A 12410-nucleotide genomic window follows, 5' to 3' on the forward strand; every position below is an offset into this window, starting at 1 on the left:
TTGGAAAAAATAAAATAATGTTAAATTTTTAAAAATCTAGCCTCAGATACTTAACTAGCTATAAGACCCTGGTTCACTTAACCCTGTTTGCCTGAATTCTTCATCTGTGAAATAATATTGACAAAGAATGGCAAATAACACCAGTATCTTTGCCAAAAGAGCCCCAAATGGGGTTACAAAGAGTTGAACATAATTTAATAACAATTGCAACATACATCATAAATACATACAAAACAACTATTTCTTGCTTTCAAGCAACTGGTTTATTTGACACTGCCTAAATTAGCCATTCTTAAATTATTGAAAGTCAGTTAAGGGGCAGCTAGGTGGCACAGTGGATAAAGCACCGGCCCTGAAGTCAGGAGTATCAGGGTTCAAATCCGGTCTCAGACACTTAATAATTACCTAGCTGTGTGGCCTTGGGCAAGCCACTTAACCCCATTTGTCTTGCAAAAACCTAAAAAAAAGTCAGTTAAATATAAGTAAGAAAGATACTATTTTTATTTTTAATTTTTTTTTTATAATTCAGTATTCCAGTGGTGAGCAGCAGATTTTGACAGGTGAGAAATCTAAATCCTGAAAAGGTTAAATGATTAATTTAAGCCAAGATTTTTAAAGACTTATTTAACTAGAATAAATGATGTTCATGATGATGGTGGTGATGATGATGATCATGATGATGATGATGATGATGATGATTGATTGATATGGATATAATCCATCCACCTCTTAAATCCAATAGTCTTTTGTTAAACATCAGCTAGAAGAGCCTGATTTCTACCAGCCAGGTCTGTGAACTCCCAAATTGTTGTTGGCCAGGACTCTTGAAATATTTTTAGGCCTTGGTAAGAATGTACCTATAAAGGTGAGGTCTGCAAATTAAGTATACAATTTGCTGTAGAAAGAGAGATTTTTTTTTTTAGGTTTTTGCAAGGCAAATGGGGTTAAGTGGCTTGCCCAAGGCCACACAGCTAGGTAATTATTAAGTGTCTGAGACCGGATTTGAACCCAGGTACTCCTGACTCCAGGGCCGGTGCTTTATCCACTACGCCACCTAGCCTCCCAAGAGAGATTTTCAATGAGATATCAGCACCTGGAGAAATATTGTATGTAATAGATAGAGATGGAGTCAGGAAGACTAGTTAAAGATGTATCTCTGTGTCCTAGTCAAATCTCTAATATTGTGACTGATGAGTTATAGATCTACATTGGTGAAAAGAGTTTCCATAAGAGGAATTCTCTCCACTTAAGAAATCACTGATCCAGACTACTTTATACTCTCCCCCAAAAGAATTAACACATAGACTTTAAGGAATTCTTAGCTCAGTAATGAACATACCAATCCAGCTGAAGCACAGCTGCCAAGGACTTGGAAAAAAAAGGGGGAGCTATTAACTCAGTAATGCATATACAAATCTAGTAAAAGTTGAACTACATAATGAAAATAAAATTTTTGACAACAATCCTAAAAATATGCAATATACATGCACCAGTCTGTTGTAGCTTTTTTTGGGGGGGGGGCAGAGCATTACTTAGAATCAGACTAGCCATTAATGCTAAAAAGCTATGGTCTTTTATTTCAATTTCATTTAGCCAAAAACAAGACAAAGTCATTAATTTCAGATACAAGGGGAAGGAGAGAGTCTGAGAACAGGAGTAAAGAAAGAGAAGATTTCTTGGAGGTCATGGTTAGCTGAAAAATAAAGCTACAACTGTGCAGAGGGGCAGGATACATCTGTAACTTTATCAATAGGAGAATGCAAATATTTGATTTTGAGACTGTATTTATAAGAGGAGGATTAAAGACCCATGAAAGGTACTGTCTGGATCTGATGTCTCCATATTTTGCCAGGCTTTCTTTACTCCTCCCCGAGTTAATGCAGGTAGTTCTGGGTCACTCCCACAGGACTGAGCTATTTGAGAAGAGAGCCTTTGGAGTATATACTGTATACTTTTGTATTACATATAAAAAGGTTTGAATTTTTGGACAGGAAGTTGAAAGTACCCAATAAGGAAAAGTTCACAAATGAGGAGTAGTCAGTGTATCTTTGTTTGTCTGCATTTTGGGATTAGGAAAGTGCAAATGAGAATCACTTATGGTAGATTTGAACATACTGCAACATCTAACAAATAAAGGGTCAGAAAGAAGAGTAATGAAGAATGTCATCAAAGAAATGTGTTATGGGGTGGCTAGGTGGCATAGTGGATAAAGCACCGGCCCTGGAGTCAGGAGTACCTGGGTTCAAATCTGGTCTCAGACACTTAATAATTAGCTAGCTGTGTGGCCTTGGGCAAGCCACTTAACCCCATTTGCCTTGCCAAAAAAAAAACCCTAAAAAAAAAGAAATGTGTTAATGAAAATGATGATTGACTAGTCATGTGAAAAAAAAGCAAAAAATAACCAATGGCTGGACAGCATGTTCCATAGGTATTTTTATGAAATAAAAAAAAATAGAGTGTATCCCTAGTATTCGAGGTACTCCCTCTGTGATTAACCTAACAAGATGGGCAGTTGTGAATGGATTAAAATCTGCTTCATCGGTAACATCCAAAGTGATAATATACAAATTAATAAGCTATTAAACTATTAGAAATGAGTATTCAGCCAAGATTGCCTCTTAACACTTTGCATAAAGCCACATTGTCTTACCAAAAAGCTCTTTAAATGGTCTGAACATCTCCTTGAATTTAATTACACCTAAATAGAAACAACTTTCACTATAGAATTAATCCAAGTCAGATTACTTAACAAAATGTAAAAAAATTCCATATATATTTATATATGGCATTGAAAGGAAACAAGCCTTGGACTGTTAGTCAATCTCACTGTTCCACAGTTTTCTCATTTACAAAATGAGATTTAATTTTCTTTTTTTGGTATAATAGAAAAGCATGTTGAACTTGGGAGTCAGGAAGACCCTGAGTTTGAATCCCATCTTAGACACTTATCTGTATGATCCATGAGAAATCACTTAACCTCCCAACCTCAGTACCCTCATCAGTAAAATAGGAATGATTGTAGCTCCTTCTTCACGGGGTTTTGCTGTTTGTTATTCAATTGTGTCAAAAATCTTTTGACCATATTTGAGGTTTTCTTAGCACAGATGTTGAATTGGTTTGCCGTTTCCTTCTCCAACTTATTTTACGAATGAGGAAACTGAGGAAAATAGGGCTAAGTGACTGGTCCAGAGTCCCACAACTAGTGAAGATTTGAGTTCAGATTTTAATTCATGAGGATGAATCTTCCTAATTCCCGACCCAGTGCTCTATCCACCTAGCTGCCCTTAATGAATTCTGGGAGGATCAGAAAACATATAAAACACTTTAATTATAATTAATATTATCATCATAATATTAACTGCAATAAACACAATAGTTATAAAATAAATTAATTATAACTATAATTATTTAGCATCATGAGATATTATAATTATTATATATTATCTATGATTTATGATCTATAGTGAATGCTTGACAACCACAGGTATCAAATTTGCTATTCCCTAGCCCTACTTTGTTATATCCAGAGCTATAGGGAAACTGGAAAGTTTCCATTATTCTGGAAGAGATGTGAGACAATCCCAAATCACAAAGGATCAAAGGCAAAAAAGTAGCTAAGAAAGAGAGAGTAAATTGCCTAGGAAGGGCCAGAGGCAAAAGACCATTCATGTTGCTGTGGTGAAATTATGTGATAACCTCTTAGATCTTTCTATAGGTAGGATCTGAGAAAAGGGAGAATCAGTCCAAAGTTAAAATAAGGGTCAGCAAAACTGGGGATAATGAACAGGTCAAAGGAAGGTCTGAGCCTAAACAGAGTTTTGATTTGTATAAGTCCATGAGGGGGCACGCCTGTGGCCTTTTAGATGTGGACTAGTGCCTCTAGATGAACTACAGCTTGAGTAGGCTCATGTAGAAATGACCCAAGCAGAAAATGGATTTGACCTTTTAAGGAAAGAACTCCAATGTTCTTTGTTTAAATGGTTATCAGAATGAGTGAAATCCATGCAGATTTCAACAAAACCCATTTAATATATGCCGCTGTTTAAATAATATTGAAACACTTATTTCTAATAGACTTATTATATTTTGTTTTAGTAGAAAATGAATTTTGATTGTGTCATCTATTTTTAGTTTACCTTGGAAACTGTAAAAGGTGTGAATGAGATGGGCCCTGATCATATATTTGTCTGGGGGCCAGGAACCACTTATAAACTTTTTTCTTGAAGATCAACAATGATCCAAATCCTATGGCCTCTTGTTTAACCCAATTTGCCTTAAACTCTCCAGAGTTTTAAACTTAACATGTCCTCTTTTCTGAACCCATTTCCCACTCTCATCCCACTTAAGGAGCCACTCAGTCTCCTTACCTCTCCTCCACCTTCTCCCTTCAGCATGACAACCATTCAAACATCTGGAGATGTTATTTTGTCTTCCTTTGGTTTTCTTTTCTTGAAACTAAACATCTCCAGGTCTCTTAGACAATCTGCTAAGGAGTTTAGCCTTTTGACCACCCTAGTCACCCTCTCTAGACCCATCCTGTTGTATCAAACATCTCTTATTGTCTTAAGTATTGTTTCTCTTCTCTGAACTCTTATAGCAGTGTCTCTGCCATCATCTGCCAAACATATATAACATCTCTATCTACATAATTCCATTTGGCCTTGTGTCTTTTTAGTTCTCTTCAACTGTGAATTTCATATGCCTATCTTTTCTCTCCAACTAATTGCCAATTCTGTGGTCACAGGGCCCTTTGTCTTATACTTCTTTGATTTTCTCAGTATCTAATATGGTGCCTTGATAGTAAGGTAGGTGGTGCAGTGAATGGTGCACTGTCCTTGGAGTAAGGAGGACAGGAGTTTGAATCCTGCCTCAGACACTTAATTCTTATTAGCTTTATGACCTTGGGCAAGTCACTTAACCCTGATTGCCTTGCATCCCAGGGCCATCCCCAGGTGTCCCGATTCATATCTGGCCACTGGATCCAGATGACTCTGGAGGAGAAAGTGAGACTGGTGACTTAGTACCCCCCCCAAAATCCAATTCATGTGCTTGTCATGACCACACCTCCTTGATGTTGTAGTCTTCTTCAAAAAAAAAAGGGCAAAACATTGGTAATATAGTGTGATCAGAAAGGTTTCACAGACAAGGCAGAATTTAAACAGTGGTCTTTAAGGATGAGTATTTATTTTGGTAGAGGAGGTCCACACTCAGTGAGCATAGTTTGAGGAGAGGAGGCAACAAGTAGCAGTGACTATGCAATAAATAAAGCATGCCCAATGGATTCCCACATCAAAGACCATCCCAAAGAGATGCCCTTTGGCTGATCACTGATGCTAGCCTAAGTATCAATAATACTTCATTTGAGACAGGACATAAATCAGATTAGAATTTATGGGAAAATTTGAACTTAAGTGGAAACTTAAATGCATAGAGGCTGAGTGACTTATCTAAGGTCATACAACTAGTAATGAATAGAGCCTGATCCTGAACCCAGATCCCCTAAACTTCAAACTCTTCCTACTGCCTTTTCCTCACCCTTTGTATTTCCATCTAAAATGATTAAACTAAAATGAATCCTGGTGCTCAAAGGCGTAAACTTTGCTTGTCTGGAAAATTCATTCATGTGGAATTTCCATCTCTAATAGAGATGGAAAAATAAAATGTTTCTATGTTTTGTTTGGGTCCAGTGTTTTTTCCCTGGGGAACATATGTTTGAAATTACAATGTAAAATGCTGGGTGGCAAAGTATAATGATGCCCTGTAAAAAAATTAATTTTATAAAAAACTCTGAGAAGCATATTTCTTCTGTTAAGTGAGGTATACCTATACCACCTCGTTTTTTTCCTTCTTTTCCTCAGAGATATGTTCTAATGGAAAATAATTTAACCTTACTCAAACTATAGTACTCATTGCTAGAATGCCCTTAGTTTGTTACATTTATTTTCTGGCACCATGCTCTCATGAGAAAATAATATTTTAAAAAGTTAAATATTTCAAAGATTTTTCACTTCCTTTGGATGCCCATAGGAAAAGATGGGAAGGGAGTGGAGGACCCAGAAGACTTACACATATTTACAGAAATTTTAAATTCTATTCCTTGTACTTTTTTGCCCTATTTGTAGACCTCAAGAATAACACGGTCAGATGAAGAAAAGGAAGGTGGCTGGGATGCCTGGGGTGCTTGGAGTGATTGCTCCCGGACTTGTGGTGGAGGAGCATCCTATTCTCTGAGGAGATGCTTGAATGGAAGGTCAGTAGCAGAAATGAAACTTCTTGAAAATGTAACAGCAGTATTCTAGGAATGAACTGTCCAAAGGTCTTTTTAATTATGATGCAATTCAACAGACAGTTATTAAATTTCCACTGTGTATAAGGTATTGCACTAGCTTCTATGAAATAGAAAAATGAATATTACATAAATCTTTCACTTAGAAATTTCCTAGTCTAATAGAGAGAAAGAGACATTACCTAAGTAACTGAAATGAAAACTCAAAAATGATAGCTGAGCTGAGCCACAGTGTTAGATTTGGATTCAGGAAGACCCTCCAAGCTCTGTTAGGACAGACAGTGTTTTAACTTTTCAATCTGAATTTTCTTATCTGTAAAAGAAGAAAATTAGTCTCCACAGTAGACAGTAAGGGCAGCTAATTGAGTCAGAAGGACCTGAGTTCAAATCCAGTCTCAGATATTACTATGTGTCCCTGGGCAAGTCATTTAACCACATTTGCCCTAGTTTCCCCATCTGAAAAGTGAACTGGAGGAGAAAATGGCAAACTATTCCAGTGTTTCTGCCAAGAAAATCCCAAATGGAGTCATGAAACAACTGAACAACAACATAGTTGACTAAGCATTCCAAAATAGTAGAGTTAGTGGTATTAAATTCTGCCTTAACCCATTTTATTGATGAAAAACAGGTGAAATAAAGCTGTAAATGCACATTTCAGGTGAACTTGAATGATAAATTAAGGAATTTGGACCTTAATCAATAGGCAGTGTGGAAGGGTTAGAACAGAGGAGTTATATGATTCAAGCAATATATTAAGATATTTACTTTGCCATTATTGCATAGGATACATTGGAATGGGGATGTTTAGACATGGGATTATGAACCAGAGGCAAAGATATGTACTTAAATGAGCTCTGAATCCAAGGTCTTGTTGCTATTTTTTTCTGTCTTTTTATAGCATCCCCAGAAAGCGAGCAATGCTATGATGAAGTAGATAATGGTGTTAGTTGAGAATTCAGGATTAGAACCCAAGTTTCCTGAGTCTTCTTCTTGGGTTTTTATCCACTGGAATTAATTTCTTATTAAAATATTATGAATGACCCATTTATTGAAATAGACTATACTCAAGGTTGGCCAGAGGGAAATTAACAAGATTGTTTTCCAAGTTTTTTTTAATATATTAAAAAATGTAAATCTTTAAAAAATAACTCTATATTGTATATATATATATATATATATATATATATGTAGGTTTATATTTTTAAATTTCTGAGTTAAAAATTAGATCATATTTGCAAAATATTAAGAATTTACTCTCAAGTTTTTATGAATTCTTAATTGTTTTTTCAAATTCCATAAAAAGATTAAAAAGGGATTTAGAAGAGATAAAATATAATGTAATACTCTATGGATTTATTTTCATTAAGTTAATGTTTCAAACATATAAATAAAGGGAGGAAGATTATCATTGTCAATTGTTGCAATGAGGAGGAGAAAGATTAGCAAACACTGCTGGATCTGTTTAGTTGGGGGAGCGGGTAGAGAAGGGAACTAAAATGAGAATCAGAATACAAATGGTTAAAAAGAGATTAGATGATAAGGAAGAGGAAGGCAACTGAAGGGATTCCAGCTATAGTGCCCTGATATTTGAAGTGGATAGGACCAGTATACTCTGTCAAAAGAAAGTCCACAAATCACTTGAACCTTTTTAGCAGAAAATTATATGTGCAATTTTTCCCTATATGTGTGTGTATCAATATTTGTATATATACACACATATTTGGTCATAGCCTGTAATTAATATATATATATATATGCATAGATATAGATGATAGAGATAGAGATAGAAATAGAGATAGAGATAGAGATAGAGATAGAGATAGAGATAGAGATAGAGAGGTAGAGGTAGAGGTAGAGGTAGAGGTAGAGATAGAGAGAGATAGAGATAGAGATAGAGATAGAGATAGAGATAGAGATAGAGATAGAGATAGAGATAGAGAGGTAGAGGTAGGTAGAGGTAGAGGTAGAGGTAGAGGTAGAGGTAGAGATAGAGATAGAGATAGAGATAGAGATAGAGATAGAGATAGAGATAGAGATAGAGATAGAGATAGAGATAGAGATAGAGATAGAGATAGAGAGGTAGAGGTAGAGGTAGAGGTAGAGATAGAGATAGAGATAGAGATAGAGATAGAGATAGAGATAGAGATAGAGATAGAGATAGAGATAGAGATATTTGAAAAAAAACCTTAAAGGGGAAGGGTGGGGGAGATGTCAGAAGATCTGGCTTCTACTTCTGGTTCTTCTTAAATTGACTGTGTGACCTGGTACATTTACCTCAAAGAGATTTAATTTCCAAAAGCATAAAGTAATGAGACTGATTAGTCAAGCTCTTAAAGTCTCTTTCAACTCTGATATTTGATGTGTCCATGACCCACATTCACTATCCCTACCCAACTTGATCATGCTTCTAGCCCATTTTCCCTCAGTCCCCTTTAGACTATCCACTTCAACTTAAGTGCTCAGTTCCAAGTTTACAATTACATAACTACACTTACCTTCTTCATCAGAAAGGGAGAAAGCAGTGTAGTCTAATGGACAGTCAGAAGACCTGGTTCAAATCCCTATTCTGGGGGCAGCTAGGTGGTCCAGTGGATAGAGCACTGGCCCTGGAGTCAGGAGTATCTGAGTTCAGACACTTAATAATTACCTAGCTGTGTGGCCTTGGGCAAGCCACTTAACCCCATTGTCTTGCAAAAAGCCTTAAAAAAAAAAACCAAATATGTGTAATCAAATCCCTCTTCTGCCATTGGTTCTCTCTGTGACCTGGGCTCAGATAATTGAGCCCCACCCCCACCCTTCACTACCTTTCTTCTTCATCTATAAAAGGAGAAGTTTGATCTAGAGGACCTTTGAGGTTCACCTGTCTCTAAATCTCTGAGTCTTTGTGATCCAATGCCTCTGGCAAGAAGTCTTTCCTGATGAGTGCCTTCCCTCCATTGAGTCTCTCATAGAAACTTTTTTTTTAATACATAGGTTTTATTATTTTGTACATAGCTGTTGGTACATTGTCTCTCCCATTAGACAGTGAACTCCTTGAGAACAGAGATTATTTTTTTGCCTTTTTTTGTATCTCCAGTGCTTGGCACATAGCAGCTGCCTAGTAAGTACATACTGACCGACCAACTGACTGACAGCCAAATGATGCTTGCCTTCCATAATACTTTACTTCTATGGTTTCCATTCTTCTTGGACTATTTAGGCTAGTATCTGCTGTGTTTTCCAGTTTAGTTGGACTCCACTGCTCTCTGCTGGTTTCCATAATGTTTGCAGGGTAAGTTGATTTCTTGTCATCGACTGAGTAAAAATAATTTATTTAAAAAGTTTAGCAAAGAAAGTGAGGTGGGAGGGTGGCAAGAGATAAAGAGAGACAGTAATCAAGCAAAGGTTGTTTTAAGAGAGAGGGGAAAAACTGAATATATTTATAAACAAGAAGCAATGAGCCAGTAAATAGGGAGAGATGGAAGATTCAAGAGGAAATAAGAAAAGGAGCAAGGTGCTAAATGAAGTAATAGGGAGATAGATGAGAACACAGGTGGAAGAATTATTCTTAGGCAGGAAAAAATATTTTCCCTTTCTCCTTATTTATATTTAATTTATATGATTTTATCCATTGATTTAGGTTCCAGAGACAGTGGACGCAGGTGGATTTCTACTGAAATAGTGGTTGTATATTTTTGATGAAAACTGCCATAAGAATAAATTAGTTACTGTAAATTTCTGCTTTCACCTTACAGTAAGTCAACCAAAATAGATACATTTATGGTTTTGATTTATTAGAAATTATAATGACTCTATCCAGAATGTACTTTTCCTAAGTGTCATATATATATTTCTGGGATTTGGTCCAAAACCCCTTCCAGATGATCCAAGTAGCTACCTAGCCTTTCAAGGCTAAAATATCCCCTGATTTCTGATATCAGTGACCTGTCTAGGGGAAAGGTAAGACTTTTGCATAAACCACTCCTCATACTCCATTCCTTCCAAATTGTCTAGAAGTGGTGAATTCTATAACTCATTTCTCCTTTCCAATGGGTCACTCATTATTACTTCATAGGCTTCTGAACTAGAGGCTCTATACTGCTAAGACTGGGATTGAAACTTGGACTCATCAGATTCATATATGACTGTCTTCAGAGTGAAACCAGTATTTTGGGGTTCCTGCCATGTGCTTAGTCATATACATTTGGCAAAGTTTATAGAATGAATTTTAGGATTCATGTGCAGAAGCCTAACATATTACAACTGAAAGAGAATTTTAGATAGAAATGATAAGTTTGGGTTGTTTACACATGATTAATTAGGTGTCCAGTGAGATGAAGTGAAAATTCCTGGGGTCATATAGCCAATTTATGGTGGAGCCTCAGTTAGAACCCTGGCTTTCTGACTTCTAGTCCTGTGTTCTCATCACACTGATTCCCACAATGACTGCTTCTGTATTCCTGTCTAGTGACATGTTACCTATGGAAAGCCCTGTAACTAGGCTAAATGTTTTAAGAGGGAAGCCAGGTGGCACAGTGGATAAAGTACTAGACCTGAAGTCAGTAAGAATCTTCTTGAGTTCAGATCCAGCCTCAGATATTTAGCTTTCTCTAATCTTGGCAAGTCACTTACCCCTGTTTGCCTTGGTTTTCTCATCTGTTAAATGACCTGAAGGAGGAAATGGCAAAGAAAATCCCAAATGTGATCATAACTCAATAACATGTTTTTAACTTTTTTTATATCATGGCCCACTTTGGCAATCTGGTGAAGCCTAAGGATCCCTGAACTTCATCTCAAAGGAAGAAAAGACTTTGATGAGGCAGAGGTTGGGGGAAGTTTTTATCAATAAGGGAAGAAAGCTATAAGATGGTAACTTGAGTGCTTGGTAGAGTTTAGTGAAGATTTAAAAAAAATTAAGGATAATAGAAACTTGGGTATGGTTGTAGGAACAGAGAAGGCACCAGTAGAGGTTTAATTTTAGAGAAAGAGAGGAGATGAAAGAAGATGAAAATATAAATTTCTGATGTGCCACTCAGCACATTAAATGTTTTCTCCAGCTTTACTCATCAATTTGTCAGTATAAGTGAAAGTGGTAAATGGAAGGGGGTCCAAGGAAGAAAGAGAGAAGAGAAGTAGAGCAATAGGACAAGAAGGCATAAGGGGTTCAAGAAGAGAGAAAAGCATTGAGTCAAAATGACTGATTATTGGTTTGAGGTGGGAGAAGAAAGTATAGTTAGAGCAGGGGTAGTGACCCAAGAAAGTAACAAGGGATAAAGAGAATAGTGGTCTCAATGACAGTAAAAAACAGATGCAGGAGGATTAAGTAAAGGAAGAGGTAGAATGACTCTATGTTCAGCAGGGACATCATGAACGCAAGAAGAAAGCCTGCTTCTCTAGAGTGACCATTTTAGGAGAGGGAGACCATAGTAGAGGGCACTGGTTGGGAGCCTGAAAATAAGGGGATGGCTTCCTGAATTTGAAATTAGAAGTCTGAGAACTGAATCCCAGCTCTTATACTATTAGCTGTGAGAACCTGGGAAAGTCATAGTACAATCTAATTCAATAAGCATTTATTTGAATATCTACAAGACAAAGTAAAAACAAAACTAGTTCCAGATATTGAGGAGCTTAGATTTCAGTGGAAATTGGAGGGTAGGGGTAGGAAAAAAATACTTAAAATGATAAGTACAAAACAATTTGATGAGGGAGAGAAGACTGCCAAATGAGGGGAATCAGGAAAGGTTTCCTGTAGGAGGTGCCATCTAAGCTGTCTTGAAGGAAACTAAGGATTCTGAGATTCAGAGGCATTTCATGGAAGGTTATTCAGCCCTTTTCAGTCATCTCCAACTATGACCCCATTTGGACTTTTCTTGGCAAGGATGCTAGAGTGGTTTGTCATTTCTTTCTCCTGCTCATTTTAGATGAGGAAACTAAGGTTAACAGAGTTAAGTGGCTTGCCAAGGTCACACATCTAGTAAGTGTCTGAGACCAGATTTGATCTTAGATCTTCCTGACTCCAGGTTCAGCATTCTATCTACTCTGCCACTTAACTGCCCTTTGGGCAAGGTGGAATGACCTAAGTGAAGGTAAGGTGACAGTGTATGGAATTTCAAGTTTGGAGAATACCAAATAGGTCAGTTTACCT

At 36.8% G+C, this 12410-nt stretch overlaps 1 protein-coding gene across 2 annotated transcripts in view; it reads left to right on the forward strand.

Moving 5' to 3' along the window:
• Positions 1-12410, forward strand: part of ADAMTSL3 (ADAMTS like 3) — a 713745-nt gene that overhangs the window by 299748 nt on the left and 401587 nt on the right. For both annotated transcript variants that reach the window (XM_074233985.1, XM_074233986.1), the window contains exon 4: positions 6123-6250. In XM_074233985.1, coding sequence (XP_074090086.1) covers positions 6123-6250 — 128 coding nt within the window. The remainder of the gene's footprint in view (positions 1-6122; positions 6251-12410) is intronic.

This window comes from Macrotis lagotis, chromosome 4, assembly GCF_037893015.1.
Source record: "Macrotis lagotis isolate mMagLag1 chromosome 4, bilby.v1.9.chrom.fasta, whole genome shotgun sequence".
In the NCBI taxonomy this organism is placed as follows: domain Eukaryota; kingdom Metazoa; phylum Chordata; class Mammalia; order Peramelemorphia; family Peramelidae; genus Macrotis; species Macrotis lagotis.